The following is a 21,591-nucleotide window of genomic DNA, read 5'->3' on the forward strand; positions in this document are numbered from 1 at the left end:
CAAGGGACCCAGCAGGGAGCGTCGATGGTGTCTTGCGTCGCTGGCATTTCTCACACGCAGCTACGTATCTTCGAATGGAGCGAGCAAGCCATGAGCAACAGAAGCGTCGGCGGATCCAGTCGTAGCTACGTGACACACCCAGGTGACCGGCAGTGGGGAGGTCGTGAAGTTCGTGGAGAACAGCCGAACGATGATGTTTAGGGATCGCAAGGAGTAATGCGGGGCCGTCGAGGTGAACGTTGTGGCGGTAGAGTACGCCATCTTGAAGTGTGAATAAGCGAAGGGAACTGTCGGGAAGTGGCAATTCCAGGCGGTCAGTGATGATACGCAAGGACGGGTCACGGCCCTGCTCGTCGGCGACATGGAGCAGTAAAAAAAAGCAGAGAACACAGGCGTCGGTGTCAGTATCAGTCGTAGAGGTCGCGTCTTCGACTAGATAGCGAGAGAGGCAATCTGCGTCCTGGTGTTGGCGTCCCGACTTGTAAGTCACTGTGTAGGGGTATTCTTGTAGTCGGATCGCCCAACGACCAAGCCGGCCAGTAGGATCCTTGAGCGACGAAAGCCAACAGTGCGCATGATGGTCTTTGATAACTGAGAAGGGCTTGCCATATAACTATGGGCGAAACTTTGAAACAGCCCAAACGAGAGCAAGACATTGAATCCTTACCAACTAGCTCTTACTAGCTCTTACCAACAAGACATTGAATCCTTACCAACTAACAAGGCATAATGAATCCTTACCAACTAGCTCAGCTTTCTGTCGTTGTAAGACATTCGAGCTCGGTAATCGAATAGTTGCGCTCTGCAGTTGTCAGGAGCCGGCTAGCGTAGGCTAGAACGTGGTCGTGTCCGTGTTGGCGTTGCGATAAGACAGCGACGATCCCATAACCACTGGCATCGGTTCGGACCTCCGTAGGTGCGGACGGGTCAAAGTGGGCCAAGACAGGTGGATTGGTGAGAATCGTGATAAGGTGTGAAAATAGGGCAGCCTGAGGGGAACACCACGTAAAAGGCACGTCTTTCCTCAGAAGTTCAGTGAGTGGTCGAGCATTTGCTGCGAAATCTTTCACCAACCGTCGGAAATAAGAACAGAGCCCCACAAAACTCCGGACGTCTAGGACAGACTGAGGTACAGGAAAAACCGTTACTGCTCGAACCTTCTCCGGGTCGGGTTGTACTCCGGAAGCATCGACCAGATGGCCTAGCACTGTAATCTGTCGGCGCCCGAAGTGGCACTTCGATGAGTTTAAATTGCAGCCCAGCCTTGCGGAAGACGTCAAAGATAGCTGCGACGCGCTCAAGGTGCGTCTAAAATGTAGGAAATAATACAAGGACGTCGTCGAGGTAGAAAAGGCAAGTTGACCATTTGAAACCTTGAAGCAGAGAGTCGATCATCCGTTCGAACGTGGCGGGGGCTTTGCATAAACCGAACGGCATAACCTTGAATTGGTAGAGGCCATCTGGAGTGACGAAAGCGGTCTTTTCTTGTGTTGCTCATCGACGGAAATCTGCCAATAACCAGATCGAAGGTCCATGAACGAAAAGTATTTCGCACCGCGAAGACAATCAAGAACGTCGTCGATTCGCGGTACAAGGTAAACGTCTTTTTTAGTAATTCGGTTTAAGTGGCGGTAATAAAGGCAGAAACGCCACATGCCATCTTTCTTTTTGACGAGTACAACCGGCGACGCCCAAGGACTCAACGAGGGCTCAGTGATGCCTCTGGCGAGCATCTTGTTTACTTCCTGCTGAATAACTTGCCGCTCTGGCGTGGACACGCGATACGGTCGGCGGTGAATGGGAACAGCATCACCAGTGTTTATTCGATGCTAAACAATGGATAATGCACCAAGTGGTCAATTGTCAGTGTCAAACATGTCGTGGTAGGAAAGCAAAAGGCGATATAGGGTGGCTGCTTGGTCAGGTGCGAGGGCCGGAGCGACCATGGGACGCAATAGGCCGTCGAGGTTCAAGGCATCCTGCGGGTAATTAGGAGGATCTGGAGACGCGTCGGCTGCAAAAGCAGTGACGTGGTCACCTGTCACTGACCGGAGTGTGGCCACCGCTATGCCTTCAGGTTATACTTGCTTCGTCAAGCCAAAATTGGTAACGGGGAAACACATTCGATTGGCGGCAATGGTTACGACAGAGTGTGGCAGAAAGATGTTGCGCGCCAGGAGGACATCACGAATAGTTGCGACGACATAGTCGCCATCAGGCACGGTTGCCGTTGAGGCCAGTTCGACGAAGGTTAGTGCCTTTGGATGTAAGCGAACAAATGCTGTAGTGCCGAGGGTGTTTGGTTGTTAGGGGTGAACGGCCGAAAGGAGAGGCAGCTCGAGGCACAGCGTACCTGTGGAACAGTCGATGAGGGCAGAATGCGTCATCAGAAAGTCGAGCCCGAAGATTAGGCCATGAGGGCAACTGGTCAGCACGGTGAATAGGACTGGAGCTTGGCGGCCTATGCGAGCAATGCACATACCCCTGACGACAACAGTGGTGCCATTGGCGACGCGTATGGCTCGAGTGATGGCAGGCGTAAGAACTTTTTTGAGGCGACGACATAGGTTAGAGCTCGTTATGGACACTTGGGCTCCAGTATCAACAAATGCCGTCAACGGAACGCCATCTACGTCTACTTCAATTAGGTTCGTGTTGATGAGGAGCGTCAACGGAGGATTTAGACAGGACGAAGATAATGCAGCACTACCTCCAGGAGCTGCATGGTCTAGTTTTCCATCCGGGATGGTCCATAATTGGTCGGCGACGAATAGCGGCGTGGCTGGGGCGACGGCGACCGACGGCACTGAGGTGATGGCGAGCGAACAGGACGACTGACATCGACGGATACGTCAGAAGTAGGAGGCATACGGCGAGGCGAGTAACGGCGCGGGTCGGCATATGGGCGAGCACACGGGGGAAAGGAGCTCGAATACGGCAACCTCCAGGAGGTGCGGCGGTGGCGAGCGACGTGGCCATCGCGGGGGCAACTGAAGCAAATGGGCTTGTCCGAAGTTCTCCACTCGGTAGGGTTGCGGTATCTGGGATGGGAATACACATCGCCGTGAGGCGAAGCAGTCGGCACCGGTCGGGTGTCAGGTCGGGGTGAGACGGAGCAGGCAGCAGGAAAGCCTAGGTGTGCAAATTCTTGCTGTACAACTGCCTGAATGAGAGAGATCGCCGGGGCTGGTTGGTCAATGGTGGGTTCAAGTGGGAGTGAATGGAACGACGCAGGACATGTAGCCTCGAGTTCGCGGCGAACAATACGTGTGACGTGCTCATTTAAGGGTGGTGAAGCGGTAAGGTCTACGCAAGACGACGTCCCAGCCGTGTTAGGGAGCCGCGAGAACTGGAATGACGCGGCGGCTTTTGGCGAGCTCAAAGCGGCGGCATTCCTTGACAATGACATCGATGGTGGACACATTGTTGAAGACCAACAAGTTGAAGGCGTCGGCCGCGATCCCTTTGAGTACGTGGCCTACATTGTCAACCTCGGCCATTTTCTCGTCGACTTTCCGGCAAAGAGCGAGCACGTCTTGTATGAACAAGACATACGATTCAGTAGAACACTGAACTCGGGTAGCAAGCTCTTTTCTAGCAGCCAGCTGCCGACTGGTGGGGTTTTCAAAGAGGTCGACGAGCTTCTCCTTGAAAGCATCCCAGCTAGAGATCTCGTCCTTGTGTGTCCGGAACCAGACACAAGGAGTTCCGTCCAAGTACAATAGGACATTGGCTAACATAATGGTAGGGTCCCAGCGGTTGTTTCGACTAACACGCTCATACAAGTTGAGGCAGTCCTGAACGTCGACATTATCTTTGCCGGAGAATATGCCAGGATCGCGGGGATTGGTAACGGTAACGTACGTTGTTGTCGAGGTCGCAGGAGTAGAAGCAGACAAGGTGTCGTCACCGGGAGGCATGGCGGAAAGCAGGATGGCGCGGCCACTGCGGAGCTCCGTGGCGAGAACGGGGAACGGCACCCTCCACCAAAATGTTACGCGAACAACGGATTAAAGGTATGGTATGAAGAACTTTATTTATGTCCTGAGGGATCAGTCTGGGACTGATGCGGGCCGCATCCCACGTCGGTACAGAGGTTCGAGCCCCTCTGCCGTCACACGGGCCCTCTGGACAGCCCTGAGTTGGTCCGCCAGCACTCCACTGTGCAGCATCCGCTGCCACCACTGTTCACCTCGAGAACCATCACCGGCCAACGCCAAGCCGCACCACGGCATGTGTTCTAAATCGAGCAAACCACCACACTTACTACAATAGACTGAAACCCCGCAGTCCGGATTAATTTTATTCATGATGACCGGGTTTGGGTACGTTCGTGTCTGCAGAAGCCTTAATGTAACCGCCTGCGGCCTATTTAATTTAGGATGTGGCAGCGGGAATGCCCTGCGCCCTAAGTAATAGTGCTTGGGGATTTCGTTGTAGGTTAACAGTTGGTCCCTGTACTCAGGAGCGGGAGATCCAGCCCCTTCAGGGAGTACACGGCACACTAATCCTCGTGCTTCCCTGTGCGCCACCTCGTTGAGGTTACGCGGGGCTCCCTCCACTGTCCCCATGTGCGCCGGGAACCAAGTAACTGTATGCGAAGTGATATCCCTACTCTGTAGCAGTCTGTTGGCCGGTTTCGCAACAAGTCCTCTCGAGAAGCCTTTAATCGCAGATCGCGAGTCACTAAACACCAAAACTCTTCTTGAATCAATTACTGCTAGAATAATAGCCACCTGTTCAGCAACCACCGGATCTTTGGTATAAATGGAAGCAGCATTTCTAACGCTCCCTTTGCCATCTACCACCACCACCGAATAAGCATTTTTTTCATTAATCCATGAGGCGTCAACAAACGCAGACTGCTCCTCCTGATCCTTTGCCTCTCGCAACAAAGCCCTAGCTCTCGCGACCCGCCTCCCTACATTGTGCACGGGGTGCACATTCCGCGGAAACGGACGAACCATGATGTTTACCCTAAGGTTCACGTTCAACTCGTGTAGGGGCGCCCTATCGTGCGACACAGCCACTGATTCTTCAATTGACTCTAAAATATACCTACTCTAAAATCTACCCGCTGGTGAACCTAGCAACCGCTCCCTTTGTGCGGTACGTTGAGCCTCAGCAATTTCATATAAAGTATTATGCAAACCCAGTCGTGACAACATATCGTTTGACGTAGTCATAGGCAGACCAAGCGCAGCCTTGATGGCTTTTCTGATTAATGCTTCCAATTTATTTTTCTCGCCCCTATTCCAATTTAGCATAGCTGCCACATACGAGAAATGACACATAATAAATGCGTGAACTAAGCGCATTAAGGGATTAAGACTGGAAACTATTTACAAAGTGTATTTACAAGAGGTAACTGCAGAGCTGACCAGTTCAGCCGACAGTTCGAGAGCCAGCGAGCGTTCGTCGTCTTCGTCGGGGCGCCAACGTGATACGGCCACAGGAAACACGCAATATGCATGTATGAATATTTATTTGTTTACAAATACTGCACGCCTTATTCGGGCCCAAGCAGGAGTGGTTACATCAATGGTAATAAACATGACAAGAAATCGAAAAATAGAAATATACAGAAAAGAACTACGCTGTTAATCGCGTTCCACTTTGGTTCTAGCTATAGGAGCGGGAGAATTCACAGCCGTTTTCCACTTACCAGAATGTAACACCATTCTCCATAACATCACAAAATATGCAAAACGACGATTCTGATATTTGAAATGAATGCTTTCTAGATACAGATGAAAATAAATATGTGGAACTGTATTCCAGCAAGTGTACCTTAAATGTGTGGAACGATGTTCCGACCGCTAAGTATGACTCTATGTAACGGAGGATAGAATAATATTTCGGATAATAGGTACAAGCCTGTGGAACCCTGTTGTCGATAAAAGTGACCATTTCACAAGAGCCCTATTTCACAGGTTTATTGTGTGGCGTCTCAAAAAAGCAAGGGGTTTGAATATATGGAACGCAGACCCATAGTATTGTGAGTTCATGTCGAACGCGGTCCCATTTACGTAAGTGAAAAATATATGCAAAAGATGTTCCGCAGGTGGCTGCATATATCAGAGGGCGACTTGCATGAGTGCTGCCCGCACGCAATTATTGTAAGGTTCACTGCGCTCCTCATGAAAAATTGCAGGAATTGCTTGACACTCACGTGGAAATAATGGTCTCTCTCCGCGACACATTTCAACGAAATGGAGAAGTTATCCCTTTCTTTGATAGTCACGCTATCGTAAGGCCTAAGTAGCACTTTTCCGTTGCTGTTTGCAGACCTGAGTACTGAGCCGTCAATCTCAATTGCAGCCAATTGACTTTGGCTAACAGTACACTGTATCCCCAACCTGAAAAGAAAAAAATAGTAATTGGTTTGTTATTACACGGATATGTTGAAACCGATGTGTCGAAAATTGTGCCAGTGTCACGCATTTTTGTGGGGTACATTGTGTGATACACATGGGGGTTCATGGACCCAGGGCTCAACACACATAGAGAAAGGCATGGAAAACTGACATTCTTTATATAAATTCTATGCCAGGGTGCGCAGAGCATTTACATACACACAAGACACAAGGGTACTTACAACACTGAAACAAGTCTAGAGCACGCTTCGCGGTTCTGTTCTAGTCGTTCGTGTCTACGCGGCAAAGTTCGCTGTCGTAAAGTGTCCGCTCTCACCCGACGGGCGACTAACTCACGCGCAGAACGACGGCAGTGTACTCAGGGTGCTCCGAATGCCCGCAGCCGGGTCATCTTGTGGAGCCGCCAAGCCCAGGCACCGGGAATGAGGGCGAAGAAGTCGCTCACGGCTCTGGGCTCTATGAGCGTGAAAGGCCCGTTGGCGGCGAGCTCTGCTGGTTCCTGCCAGCGTAACAGGGCCGGAAGCACTGCTGGCGGTCACGCGAACTGCAGCGCTGTTCGGTTTTGGCGGCGGCTCTGAGACAGGGCCACAGCTACGGTCACCAGTGCGGACCGTTAGCCGCCGGAGTCGTTCCCTGGTCCCCGTGAGCCTCGGTCAGTTGCCCGGGCGGACCGTTAGCCGCTCGTGCTTGGGCTGTGCGATCGAGACAGACCGGTAGCCATCTCAGTCGCTTCTGGAACAGGTACCACCGGGTCGTCGCCGTCCCGTGATCGTTCTCGTCCAATTCCGAACCGCAGCGCACACTCTCCTCCCGTGCCGCCCCGACGCGCACGACCGGGTACACTTCTTCGTCGTCCACTCGTCACAATGATCACCGTGCTCATTTTGGCATTGGCAACTGCATCGGCGATGAGAGGTCCCCGTCCAAGCCGATGTCGTCTTGTGATCGTGGTACCTAGGCTTCTTCTGCACGCGTTGCAGGAAGCCTCGGAGGATGCCGGTGAAGTCTACCACCGTGGTGTCCTCACATCGGCGAGTTTATTCTGGCCCTTCAACTCAAACAAACTTAGAAACAGTGAGCAGATGGCTCCGGGACCATGTTTGGTAGCTATTGAGGTTTTCAACCTCGCGTTCTGCAACGATCTTCTACTGTACGCTCAATTCCTCCACTTCACCGAGTATGGCAAAGCACCGACCCTCGGCTGAAGACGACGCTACGCTTCTCAGGAATCTTGTTATATATATCAATCAGTCCAAGTAACCATTTCTGTACAGATATAGATGGGGCGCTACCATCTACTTCCTTGAGTCGAGGTGCAGGGTTGAGCGCACCTACTTTCAGAATACGAACGACCAGAGTAAGTGCTCGTTGCCTTGCAGGATTTGCACGTAGGTTGATTTTGCTGCAAGATGATGTAGTTTCTCGCAAGTGGTGAACAGCGCACGAATACCAAAAATAAAGATCATTTGCGAGTGTGCGCCTGTCCGTGTCTGATTTTGTGCGCCTAAAACCATTCCTAAAAGCCATGTGCCAACTAGCCCGAGAGCAGACGCTACGAAAACACACCCGAACGATCTCAAAATAAGATTAACGTGGTTTAGGAATCTAACGTCGTCTAGCCCTTCATTCCAAGCTAAGCACTTGGCAAGTTAGCATCCAGAAGTTCTGAGTTATGTAAGTAGTAGTCGATTACGTCGAATGAGAAACAAGACTTCACCAGACAGGATACATTTAAGGAACAGACAACCGCTCAGAACATGAATTTAGGTAACCCCGCTGATAGAATTATTTCCAAGCGTAGTGGCTAAAACGAGCCATGTTATTCCCATTAAACGTGGTTTATATGTTTAATTCATCACTATGCGAAAAATGACCTTTGGCGTCCCACGCGGTAAAAACATGAAGCTCCATAGGAGGTCCACCACGTGGCCTTGTTCTAGAGTACGCGGTCCCCGGTATTTTTATTAGTATTGAAATGCAGTGTACTTTTTATTATAAGTTTTTTCTGAATCACAGTGTGCAGATAGGCCATCGTTTGTAGTGAGCAGCAAAGTGGCGCTGCCTTCCCCTTCGTTTTCGGTGAGTTGGCTTGTCTAATCTATTGATATGCGTACATTGATATAATATGTGTCTTGGCTATTGATATGTGTGTATACTATATTTTATGATATGCTACTTTACCGTTGAGCAATGTATGGGTGACCGGGCCTTAGTCGGGCAGACAATGTTCTACCTTTAGCCTTGCCATCCAAGACCTTCACTGTGTCTAAATCAATCCTGAATAAATAAAAAATAAATAAGTAAACAGAACGATGACGATAGGGGCCAGCCAGCCATGACGTAGGTGTGTACTTGAGGCAAAATACAGCACAGAGTCAAGAAATGTCTGTACAACAACGCGAGCTTATTGCACCAGCTTTTTATGCCCAAAAGTGGTCTAAAAGATGAAATGTGGGTAGTTAGCCACAGTTAAACCCATTCCTGTGAAAGCAGAACGATGGGCAACTTTGACAATTTTCGGGGTGGGCTATCGACACCGCCCTCACTTCTCAGCGTTGCTGGAGGAGGGTCTCCTACTTTTTTAAAGGCTGGTAAGATCGGAAAATTCTGCTTACTATATATCCACGTGCTTTTGGAAGTAACCGCTGCAGAAGTAAGTACTACCGAAGGTAAGATTTGCATTGCGCCATAAAAGTAGCTCCTTAAAAATCGCTTGTCAGTCCCTTCATGGTTTTACGCACTATTTGAGAGCCTCTAAACCCTCGAACTGGAATTATACAACATGCTTGAACATTCTTTTCTAGTACACCTGCCACAGCTGAGGAGTACTGTTACCTAGTTTATTTATTTATTTATTTATTTATTTATTTATTTATTTATTTATTTATTTATTTATTTATGTTATCCTCAGGGTACAGAGTACATTTCAGAGGGGAATGGCAATTCACACCAATAAAACAGAACACAAAATCGGTAATTAGGTAATCAGTGTTGTAAGGACATTTTTAAATTGAATGAAATCAGCGATGTGCGTCAGTGATGTGGGTAGGGAATTCCATTCTTTACAAGTTGTTGGAAAATATGATTGTGCACATGCTACGGTGTATAGCAATGCGGTACTGAAACTTTTTGCAGGTGATATCGGCGATGAGAAATGAAGGGTGCTGGTTGAAATAATCGGAAGCGAAGATTAGAGTCATGGTAGAAAATCTTATGGAACAGACAAATGTGGGTGTGCTTTCGGCAGATAGCTCGTGGGAGGAGGTTTGAAGACGTTCTCATTTGGGTGACAGTAATCGAACGATGATAGTTAGCCAAGATAAAGCGAGCTGCACAATTCTACAGTTTCCAACATGAGTGCTAGTGTAACCTGTCCAGAGTCCCATACAGATGAAGCATATTCCATTTGTGGTCACACATAGGTGGTGTACAATAATGTCTTTAGTGAGAGTGGAGCAAGAAAACAGTTTCTTCAAAGGTAACCCAGGATTTTGTTTGGTTTTGATGCTATATGTTCTGTATGTAATTTCCAGGACAGAGTGCTAGTTATATGGACGCCGAGATACCGGTAGTATGTTACTCTTTCAAGGGGATAACGGTGAAGAAAATAAGTTGGACAAGTTGTATTCGAGCGAGAAACCCTTGTAGACTTACACTTTTTAATGCTTACTTCCATTTACCAAGTATGACACCAATCAAGCATGCTACTGAGATCTACCTGCAGCGAATGAATATCTGAATCGTTAGTTATTTTACGGTAAATCACACCCATCATCAAATAAGCAAATTCTGGAAGTAACAGCAGTAGGCAAGTCATCTATATAAATTAGGAATAGTCGAAGGCTAAGTACAGATCCATGAGGAACCCCAGAGCCAACCGATGCAGTCAAAGAAGTAGCGTCATCAGTGCTGACGAAGAGAACACGAGGAAATAGAAATGCACGAATCCAGTAAAGAACTGCAGGGTAAATTTTTAGAACACTTAGTTTACATAAAAGCAGCGAGTGGTTAACTTTATCCAACGCTTTAGCAGAGTCAAGAAATATGTATTCACTTGAAAAAGTACTGCCCAAATAGAAATGCAAGCCATTATTGAAGGAAAGTAGTTGAGTATCACAAGAACTTTCGGCAGCCATGCCGATTTAAAGAGAGGAAACTGTTATCCTTTAGAAAATTAACATGATGAGTAAATATTATATGTTCCATTATTTTGCATGGTATTGATGTGAGAGATATGGGTCGATAGTTAGATGGATTGTGTTTATCTCCGGCTTTATGCACTCGTATGACCACTGCAGCCCTCCAGTCTTTAGGTAGTACACCATATTGATACGATTGTGAGAAAATGCATTTAAGGATGATAGAATTATGTTCTTTGGTACTCCATAAAAAAATTGCTATGAATGCCATCTATTTCGCTAGAAGACGTTAGCTTCAAATTGTCGATAAGTGGTACGACGCCATGCGAGTCGAAGGTGATGGGATCCGTGGCAAAATGATTGCACAATTGAAGCTTGGGACGTTGGGGGTCTTTGGATGAAGTAAACGACTTGACAAAAGTATCATTTAGTACAGTAGCGCAAAGATAGTCGGGAACAGGGTCGTCGGTGGGTGCAAGTAATGAAGCTTTGTTGGTGTTGCCAGGTTTAATTATACTTCAGAAGCGCTTTGAATTAGTCTTGAGGATGTTCGGGAGGGTTACATTAAAGAACGGGGATTCAGTAGACTTGAGTGCTCGCGAATATGCTGAAGCAGCTGTCTTCTATACTGTCCAGTGGGCAGGTTTTAGTGAATGCTCTGGAGTTCGAAAAAGTATATTTTTTGTTAGAAAGTCGATTTATATATTTGTTATACCCTGGTGCTTGGTTAGCGGAGTACGGAGTAGCGGAGCGAAAAGGGATATGACGATTGAACAAATGAGACACTTTATTTGGGAACATACACCAGTTTGTTTACACTGAGTGCTCGAGGTCACCTGGCAAGAAAATATCTAAGAGTGAGCCCAGTTCGTTATTAATGGATGGAAAATTAGCTTTCTTATAGTCTCTAATGTTCTTCGGGCGTTTTGATGATGGTACACGTGACAATGCGAACGCTAAACGCAAGACATCGTGATCGCTCAGGCCAGGCATATGCATTACGGATGCAGTGGTATTTTCTGGCGATGTCAGTACTAGATCTAGAAGGGAAGAAGAAGTCGGAGTAACACGTGTGGGTGAAGTAACGATTTGTGCTGTACCAAAATCCATGCAGGTGGCGATAAATTGGTTGGCTTCGGTAGTCGATGGGTTAGAAAAAGGGCACGTGCGCGACCAAACAGTGTTACGAAAATTGAAATCTCCGAAAAGTACGACTTGCGCATTGGGATAGCGAACCATGATTTGATTTAAGCAGTCATGCAAGCTATCGCAGAAAGACGTATCGCTGGAAGGCGAGCGATAGCAGACACCAACAATTACATTCTTGAAATCTGCATTCAGGCAACACCACACCGATTCAACATTCGAAACGACTGGTATGCAGCAGCAACCAAAGCGCGCGTCCATTGCGAGTAAAACACCACCCCTTATTCTATCAGTGTGGTCACTACGGTAGACAGCATACTTTTTATCACAGTGAAACAATTCGTAGTTTAGTATTTTGCTGCTGGAGCCAGGTTCAGTTAGAGCAATTATATTGGCTTTCAGATCTTAATTAGGGTGCCTTATTCATCCCACTTGCGGGAAATACTACAGAAATTAACACATGAAATAGAAAATTTTTATTTTGAACGAGAAGCGGCTGTTTCCCCTCGCGTATTCCTATCGGTGTTTCGGTAATCGAAGGCGGCCACAGCGAAGTGCTCGAGGTGATGTAGCGTGTGAATTCGGTGTGGTAATCGAGGGGCCGACCTCGAAAACAGTGCCAGTCACGTCATTATAAGCACAGGACTTGCCGGCAACATGCAGTTTTTTGTACCCAAGTTTATATGGTTTACGCGGGATTTTACTATACTCTGTTAGCTTATTTTTAATGTTGCGCGTGGTGAGACAGAAGTCCTCACTCAGAACAAAGTCACTGTTTTTTAGCAAGGAACACTTAGCAAACACCAATTCTTTGTGCTTATATGTTGCAAATTTGACAACGATCGACCGTGTTTTCTCTTGGATAAATCGTCCGATCTTGTGAGCACGTAATACGCTGTCACTGTTTAAGCTGAGACTCAGTTTATCGGTAATGACGTCCAAAACTTTCGTTTCAGAATCGGAATATGCTACATTTTCAACGTCTGTTATTCTATATAAATAAAGAGATTGTCACGTCGAGAACGGCCCTCCGCGTCGCCTAGTCGATGGCGTAGTGCGCAGGTTTCCGACTCAAGGCGGTCAACGCGATCACATTGACATCGACCTGCCATTCCCGAGGTATTGCAGTCTGGCCTTCAACAGCTTTATGTCTGATATGGCCTGAAAAGCATTTTCCTGTTGGGCTTTCAGTTCAATCACCGTTTTGGCAAACGTCTTTTTTTTACTTGTTTCACCCTATTGATCGCTAGTGTAAATCTTTGACTGTTTTAAGGACTTCTGCAAGGGCTTAGGATGATTCAGCTGGACCCGGATTAGACTCAATATCCCCACAAAAAATCAACAGCAGAGAACAAATAGGTTCAAAGAAGGCTCCAGGGCGAAGTACAGTCACTATGGCATTGACCTCGACCTCGTTTTCGAGTTTGAGGCACATCATGGGGCGGATCAGTAATGTCCATGCTGACTATTTACAATGCATTAATACGACAAAAAATTGCATATTCCGCGCCCATCTTACATGGACTTTCCCACACATCAGAAGAGAGACTTAAAAGACTTTTAGCTAGAGGACTACGCCTATGTCTAGGAGTTCCACGAGCGACTTCGAGTTCTCTTGTAATAGCCGAGACTCGCCAATCACAATTTCCAGTTATGCGAACTACAGAAACATGCCGGCATTATTTCCGTCTTCAAAACCAGCATAAAAACCACCCATTGGCTCTAGACATAATGAAAGGAGGTATAAGTTATGTTTATATAGAAATTTTAAAAAATCTTCACATATTGCCAGGAAATGAATTTTGGCACTCAGACATTGAATATCCTCCATGGCTGCTTACAGTTCCAAAAAGCGAATTGTCAGTAGAAGGGATATTCAGCAAAAGAGACATGTTCATTCAAGCTGCTCAACAACTAGCGCTATACCAGATATGTATGCGGTATTCAGGATACACACACGTCTATACAGACGGCTCCAGTACAGCAACCTCTTCAACTTCATCATTCATTATACCGCACCTCAACAAACAAGAATCATTTAAGTTATCTCGTGCGACTTCGTCCACAACGGCTGAACTGTTCGCAATCCTATCTGCGGTAAAATTTATATTTTCAGTAACAGAAGCGCAAAAATGGGTAATTTTCAGCGATTCACAGGCGGCTCTAACATCAATCTGCAGCACAAAGGGGAAATCATTCAGCGACAGTATAATACATGAAACACTTAAAAACCTCACAAAGGCAAGCGAAGCGAAACATGCAATAGCATTCCAATGGATACCAGGGCATTGCAACATTCCTGGCAACACAGCAGCCGATGAAGCAGCACGACAAGCGCACCTGAAAGATGATACGGCTCCGCTCCCAATATCAAAGAATGAATTACGCTGCATTATGAGGACAATGTCTTTCAACATGTCTAGAAACACTTGGTTTGACCAGAATTCTAAGAGCTCTGACTTATATCATATTGATCCATTTATTGAATTCAAATTTTCATTGTCATTAGATAGAACCATGGAAACGCTTATTCATCGATTAAGGCTAGGCACTGCCTACACAAAGCATTTCTTACACAGAATTGGCCGAGCGGAAACCCCCGAATGTGATTGTGGATTTGTAGATGAAGATATATATCACCTCCTTCTAGATTGCCCACATCACGACACACCAAGATGACGACTTAAGTCAGCGCTAAGTAAATTAGGCCTTTCAGTTTAAGGAAACTTTTGGGCCCTTGGCCAACAACGACCTTGCAGAAAAGTGCTCTAAAAGCACTAAAGACTTTTCTTGAAGACAGCGGCATCGTTGGACGTTATTAGTGCTTTCATTGTTCTGTTCATTTCAATGTCACTCTATATATGCATCTGTTTGGGAATTATGTTACGTTGACTGTTCTCTTGTGACTGTATGTGCTAATATATTTACACGATGTATATACTACCCGCTGACTAGACAATGTGTTATTAGGCGACAGTATCGTTTGTACTTTTGAGACTTTCGACATCATAAGTGTGGAGACATTTGCCATGTATATTGTATGTACCATGTGTTCCTTACATAGTCTTCCTGTGGAAACGTTGCGTTATAAGTCCTGGTGCTTGTGTGAAAAGATTATTTGATATGTAACCGTGAACCCTGAATGATGTATGACGGAACCACTCAAGAGATAAGGAGTAGCCGGCGCCTTAAATTGCGCGCCAACATCTCCTTATATCATTTCAATAAAAAAAAAGGCTCCAGGGCATGGAAGCACAACGATAAACGCATCATCATATCTGGAACAATAATAAGGTAGTTTAGACTTGTAACTGACCTACAGAACGAAGAAGAGCACGTGTGAGCCTCTAATTTTTCCTGTGCTTTCGTGACCAATGAGCGGCGACTGCGCAGCACGCCGTCGCCGTGCCCAGGAAATTCAGGGGGGGTAGCGTACCAAGGTAGCTCTTTCTATGCAAATGAGGGGGGGGGGGTAGCTTTACTAGTACAAAAGTGAATAACGCCCACCATTCACCATAAAGACGCGTAAACCTGCAAAAGAGAATTGAAATAAGGTGTATCTCACAGGTGTACCTCACAGGTGTACCTCACAGGTGTACCTCACAGGTACGCCTGTGAGATACACCTCTCCTTTACTTGGCAAACAAGGAACCATATCAAATGGACTCGCGCATGACAGAAGTGCAGGAAGAACGCTGCCAAGAATAAGTCAGCAAACGTAGCGTTTTTTGAATTAGCCCTGGAAGAATTAGAGAAATATATAAGTTTGCGGAACAATCACAGTTCTTTTGGATCCCTCGTTTACTGCTCTACCAATTTAAGTGCCAAAACGGACCCCTGTTGCTATTTGGGAAGTTACGTGCGCGGCCGCCAGTCGCGTAAAACCGTGTATGGCGCCGGAAGCTGCGATTCTACACGTACTGCGCTCACTGCGGAAGGTTAGAAAAGCACCTACATAAGCTTAGCAGAGAAGGGGCTACGTCCGGCGGCTCCACTGATAACTGTAGACGCGTGATTCAAAACGCACGGAATTATTCTCCACTTCCGGCGGCGTTTTCTCTACTTCCTTTTTAAATAAAGAGATATTGATCCATAAATATTTTCACAAAAAACGGTTGAATTTGTTAATTTTCGCTTTTCCTTCCTATTTGGCTGTTACCTCGGCTCTCTATTTAGTAGATCGCTTAATTTATCAACTCTTTGCGACACTTCTTTCTAGTTGCCAGTTTTGCAGAAAAAGTGCTGTACAATTGATTGCGAGAAAGATTGATTGATTCTGTCGAAACCTCAGCCGTCATGGAGGCATTACGGAACCAGGGTGGAGATGAGCCGTATGTAAAAATACTGGAAGGTATCTATAGCGGCTCCACAGCCACCGTAGTCCTCCACAAAGAAAGCAACAAAATCCCAATAAAGAAAGGCGTCAGACAGGGAGATACGATCTCCCCAATGCTATTCACAACATGTTTACAGGAGGTATTCAGGGACCTGGATTGGGAAGAATTGGGGATAAAAGTTGATGGAGAATGCCTCAGTAACTTGCGATTCGCTGATGATATTGCCTTGCTTAGTAACTCGGGGGACCAATTGCAATGGATGCTCAATGACCTGGAGAGGCAAAGCAGAAGAGTGGGTCTAAAAATGAATCTGCAGAAAACTAAAGTAATGTTTAACAGTCTCGGAAGAGAACAGCACTTTACAATAGGTAGCGAGGCACTGGAAGTGGTAAGGGAATACATCTACTTAGGGCAGGTAGTGACGGCGGATCCGGATCATGAGACGGAAATAATCAGAAGAATAAGAATGGGCTGGGGTGCGTTTGGCAGGCATTCTCTGATCATGAACAGCAGGTTGCCATTATCCCTCAAGAGAAAAGTCTATAATAGCTGTGTCTTACCAGTACTCACCTACGGGGCAGAAACCTGGAGGCTTATGAAAAGGGTTTTACTCAAATTGAGGACGACGCAACGAGCTATGGAAAGAAGAATGATAGGTGTAACGTTAAGGGATAAGAAAAGAGCAGATTGGGTGAGAGAACAAACGCGAGTTAATGACATCTTAGTTGAAATCAAGAAAAAGAAATGGGCATGGGCAGGACATGTAATGAGGAGGGAAGATAACCGATGGTCATTAAGGGTTACGGACTGGATTCCAAGGGAAGGGAAGCGTAGCAGGGGGCGGCAGAAAGTTAGCTGGGCGGATGAGATTAAGAAGTTTGCAGGGACGGCATGGCCACAATTAGTACATGGCCGGGGTTGTTGGAGAAATATGGGAGAGGCCTTTTCCCTGCAGTGGGCGTAACCAGGCTGATGATGATGATGATGACAAGTAGGGAAAAACCAGACGATGTAACGGTTTACAATCACATTGTTTATAATTTTAACGGTTATTGCAGGGTCTGATGATGGATGCTGTTTCGCATTATTTTATTATCCACCTTATCTAGCTCATATCGCGGATATATGCTTCCGAGGATCTGCCAGCGTCGCGGCGAGCCGTCACTCGAGGAAATAATGAAGCAAAAGGAAAAGTTAAATGCAACTGGCGTTTTCCGGCCACTTAATTTCGGGGAGGGGGCTGCCCCTCCCCCCCCCCCCCCCCCCCAGCTACGTGCCTGTAGAATACACTTGTGAAAGACATGCCAAAGGACAGTTAACATCTCTCGATCAAGCACAAGCATTTCATAAAGTAGAGCCCACATATATATTCGCAACATTAGGAGCCTTCGGGTTTCCTAGGCACTTTGTGTATCTAATAATGGAACTTTATGGCGTAATAGTTTTGCGGACATCGGCAAGGTGGAGCGAAGTAATTAATAAAGGAAAAAATCAGACATCCACAAGCCTTCGTAGCAATTGCTACAAAGGAAATCAATACGGATGAGTGATTTTTTTCTTTATTATTTACTTCTCTCCACCTTGTGGGTTCCCGCAGAACTATTACGTCAAACTCTTGGCTTTGATTCGAGATGTTGACAAATTCGACTTCGCCCTGCCATCTGCTAGCCGCCTGCTTAGCTCAGATGGCAGAGTGGCTGCCCCGGAAAGGCATTGGCCCGGATTCATGTCCTGGACCAGGATGAATTTTACTTCAACTGCGAGACTTTTCTTTCGAGGAACCCGTATGGGTTTCCTTTGTAGCAATTTCTACGAACGGGTGGGTGTCTGATATTCGCAGTGAATTGCAGTGAATTGCAGTGATATTCGCAGTGAATTGACCATGAACCAGGAGATAGTCTCGTCTTCCCAGGTTTCACGAGGTGTGCGGCAAGGCTGCCCACGTTGCTTTTTGCATCAACAATAATACTTTTTTTTTGCAAATAAAAAAATACATAATGACGAGTTAGGGTTACAACTATCAGGTAGCTGTTCGGTTAAGATCACAGCGTATGCAGATGATGTCACAATTTACAACAGAGATGAAGGCAGTCTAGCTAGCGGGGGCGAGCTCCACCACTGCAAAAGCTGGCGTCACCGTCGGCGTGACGTGGTATGAGGGATCACGTGGACACAGCGGCTGCGTCGGCTTCTTCAGAAGCGCCGAAGCCAACTGAAAACGAAAGTTTGAAGTCCCACCTGCGCTGCGGTTCTCATTAAAGTGGGGAGGTTTTCCCGCTTCGGGTGTGTGCTTGACATGACTTGAAAGCCCTTTAATAGGTAATGGCTGCCTTTGAAGGCGTCCAACATAGTAGGCTGCTGCTCGATGCCGCAGTGCCAGACGTACGCAACGGAGCCCGGTGTCATCCTTTACATGCACCGGCAGTACAAGAAGCTGCGTGAAGCTTTGATCGCGAAACTTTGAACCGGCAAGCGGCGATTAGCTACAACTCCGGTGTGCATCAAGCACTTCCGCGAGGAAGGTTTCTTATATGGCGTCGGGGCTACGATGCTCGGTGAGTAGCAGAAAGCACGCATTCAGAAGCTCGCCCGCGCGCGCTGCCTAGCTAATGTCATGAAGCGTTGGTCCATGAACATGTTGACGCTAGATGCTGGCAAGTTCAATAAAAATGTAACGGCAAAAAGCACATGAAAAAAGGCATGGCGTATGCTCATGCTTGTATAGCATCACACAATGAAATGTACTGGATTAAGAAAAAGAAGCAGCGAGTAATTGCTCGCTGAGAAGACCGATAAACATAAAGTGCGACGCAACTTGAGAAATAATGATATTTAAACGTTCAAGCCTTTAGAAGAAAAAAGAAGATTGAATCGTCACGGCGGCACATCATAAGTCGCTGTCGTAGGCGTTCAAGACCCTATAGTTATAAAGAAATGATTTTTCAGCAGCTCCGATAGTGTCCATGCAAAAATGGTTGTTTGTGTGCTGTCAAATGCTCATATGCTGCGGCCTCAAGCTCACGGCACGGTGCGAAAACTCGCTCGCTACAAAAGCGAAACATTGTGCGCGGACATGGATGCAGACCTGCAGCCAGTTACCGCGAATTCATGCGATCGCTGCATTGAGCTTTCATTCCATTATTTTCTATTTAGTCACACATACAGCCCACTATAAGAAAATATTTCACATAGTGCGCTCGTAGCGAATGCCGACCTTTCACGTAAAAACCGGTTCAGGAGACTTTATCGCAGCGACCGCGCGCAGTTGGCATTCACTGTACGTATTCGGTAAAGAGATAGTGTCCGTAAACTATTCGCAGTTTTCTGCTTGCCCTTGGTTATTATTTTGACAGTAAAAAGCTTCCATCGTTTCGAGAGTACTTACAGAAATGTCCAGGAGGGCTCCCGTGTGTAGTTCTTACTGAGCGCCGACAGCCAAACCTATGAGGAGCGCGCCGCGTTATACCTCGTACTACGCACTTCCGATAGATGGCGGCTCTTTAATTCGTCGACCCAACAGTTCTGTATTTTCAGAATATGTGGCAATTTCTGGTGCGAAGCTTAATGTAAACAAAAGTAAGTCACTTTTTCTGCACCCTTCAGCATTAACAACACTATACATGATGTCACAATAGTAAACAGGATTCGCATACTATAGGGATAGAATATAGCGCTAAGGGCATATCGGTTCGCAGCTGGAAGAAAGAGCTTCAGTCCTTCAAGGGACAGGTTATCCAAGCCCTTAAAGGGAAGCTGAAACGGTTTTCAATTTCCATGAACCTCTGGGATTGGGAAAAACAGACCTAATAATTTACGGTTCCGAATTTTTTTTTTTCGTTTTGTTAATATAAGGGGCGGAGATCGCTTTCTAAATCACCCGCGCGGACACGCCCCCATCGCATCCCGGACCGCCGGGTGAGGTTGTTGCCAGAGCAGAGAACCGGCGAGAGTGACGTCATGGGCGGAGGCCGAGCCAACCGAGCTGCGGACCGGCGTGCTGACATGTGCTGGCATGCCTCTTTCCGTCCTGCGCTTTACTGAACGACGCTATACGAGAGATCTGCCGCCGCCGCCGCCGCCGCCGCCGCCGCCGCTCACGTTTGTTTTGCGATTTTCGTAAACTGTTCTTTCCTTCTGTGCTGCGTGAGTGCCTACAGCCAAGGGTGCCCAACATGCCCTCGTTCTGTGCAGCATTCGGCTGCGCGAACACAGGTGGGCGAGACGATGTGGTGTTTCACAAATTCCCGAAGGAAAAGAAGCTTGCAGCGCAGTGGGTACGTGCGGTGAGGAGAGATAAGTTCGTGCCGACGAAATAAACTGTGCTGTGCTCGGACCATTTCCGCGACAGTGACTATCATCGGAGTTTGACAACGATTAGGGCAATCGGTATTCCAGTTAAATCGGCGCGACTGAAGCCCGGCGTTGTTCCGTCTATATTCTCCTACAAGAGAAACACCTCGCCACCTCCAAAAGCGGCCTTCGCCAAGAGGAGAAAGCGTGAGGTAAGGGTTTTAATGTGCACACGGGCAATTTTTTACCAGATGATCACCTTAGTGTCGAACAAACGGTCTACGACGAAGCGAAGTGGAGGCACAGCCGGGAATATGCACCTACGTGCAAAGTGTTTGCCGTTTTTATCCTGTTTTGCTTCTCCGCTTTGTCACGGAACACTGTACTACAGCTGTTTGTTCGGCGCTGTTCTGATACGGTGAAATAACTGGCCGGGGGTACGCTTGCGCATTCAGTGATATTTGTTATTCGTCCTACCTCGCGGTGCCGCAGATTTAGCTGTTCAGCATTCGTGTTCAAATCGCACGACATGAGGCGTTACGGTAATATTTTCATGCTCGCGTTAGAGTAGTTGAACTCGGCGTGTAAAAACTTCGTTCCGTAGATTTCGCACTCACAGCTTGCTACCAGCAGTGAAATGCCGCGAAAGCGAGTGTCGGCACAGCCGCGCCCGTGGCAAGGCGAACGGGCTCAAATAATGAAATAACGTTGTGAGGTATTGAAGTTATCAGCGTTCGACGTGGTCTAGCCTAATACAAGCATCGCTGCTTGGCAAAAAAAAAAAAATCTTGGCCTTGTTCCTAGCTATGCATCACGCATGGGAAAATTATTATATGAAAGTAATTATATTACATTACTCATTACTGTCTTATTACGCTCATCGATTTGAATTACATTACCAATTACCGCCTTAAAAAAGTAATGGTATTACTTTACGATTGCTTCCAAAAAGTTTTCATGCATACAAGAAGCAAAAAGCAAAGTATAAAGGGACGCCAACCTTTCTTTAAGGTAACATACACTTTCATGCCCTCCCCCCATGTTTCTCAACGACACCTCACCACATTATCAACGTTCTGACGCCGTACACAGCTTACTGGTGCATATTTAGCGCAATTACTAAATTACTGTAGCCATGAAATTACAGACAAAATATTTCACATTACTATCACTAGACAACTAATCCATCACATAAATTACTGAAAAAGTATTTCAATTATTGTAAGTAATCCAACTGCTGTCATGTATACTGATATGCTGAAATTCATGACATCCATGTCTTGCACTCTTTCAGATACTAGC

At 46.8% G+C, this 21,591-nt stretch overlaps 1 protein-coding gene across 2 annotated transcripts in view; it reads right to left on the reverse strand.

Moving 5' to 3' along the window:
* Positions 1 to 21,591, reverse strand: part of LOC135899479 (uncharacterized) — a 96,935-nt gene that overhangs the window by 51,848 nt on the left and 23,496 nt on the right. For both annotated transcript variants that reach the window (XM_065428753.1, XM_065428752.2), the window contains exon 3: positions 6,173 to 6,359. In XM_065428753.1, coding sequence (XP_065284825.1) covers positions 6,173 to 6,359 — 187 coding nt within the window. The remainder of the gene's footprint in view (positions 1 to 6,172; positions 6,360 to 21,591) is intronic.

The sequence above is a fragment of the Dermacentor albipictus genome, chromosome 6 (genome assembly GCF_038994185.2).
Source record: "Dermacentor albipictus isolate Rhodes 1998 colony chromosome 6, USDA_Dalb.pri_finalv2, whole genome shotgun sequence".
Taxonomy (NCBI): domain Eukaryota; kingdom Metazoa; phylum Arthropoda; class Arachnida; order Ixodida; family Ixodidae; genus Dermacentor; species Dermacentor albipictus.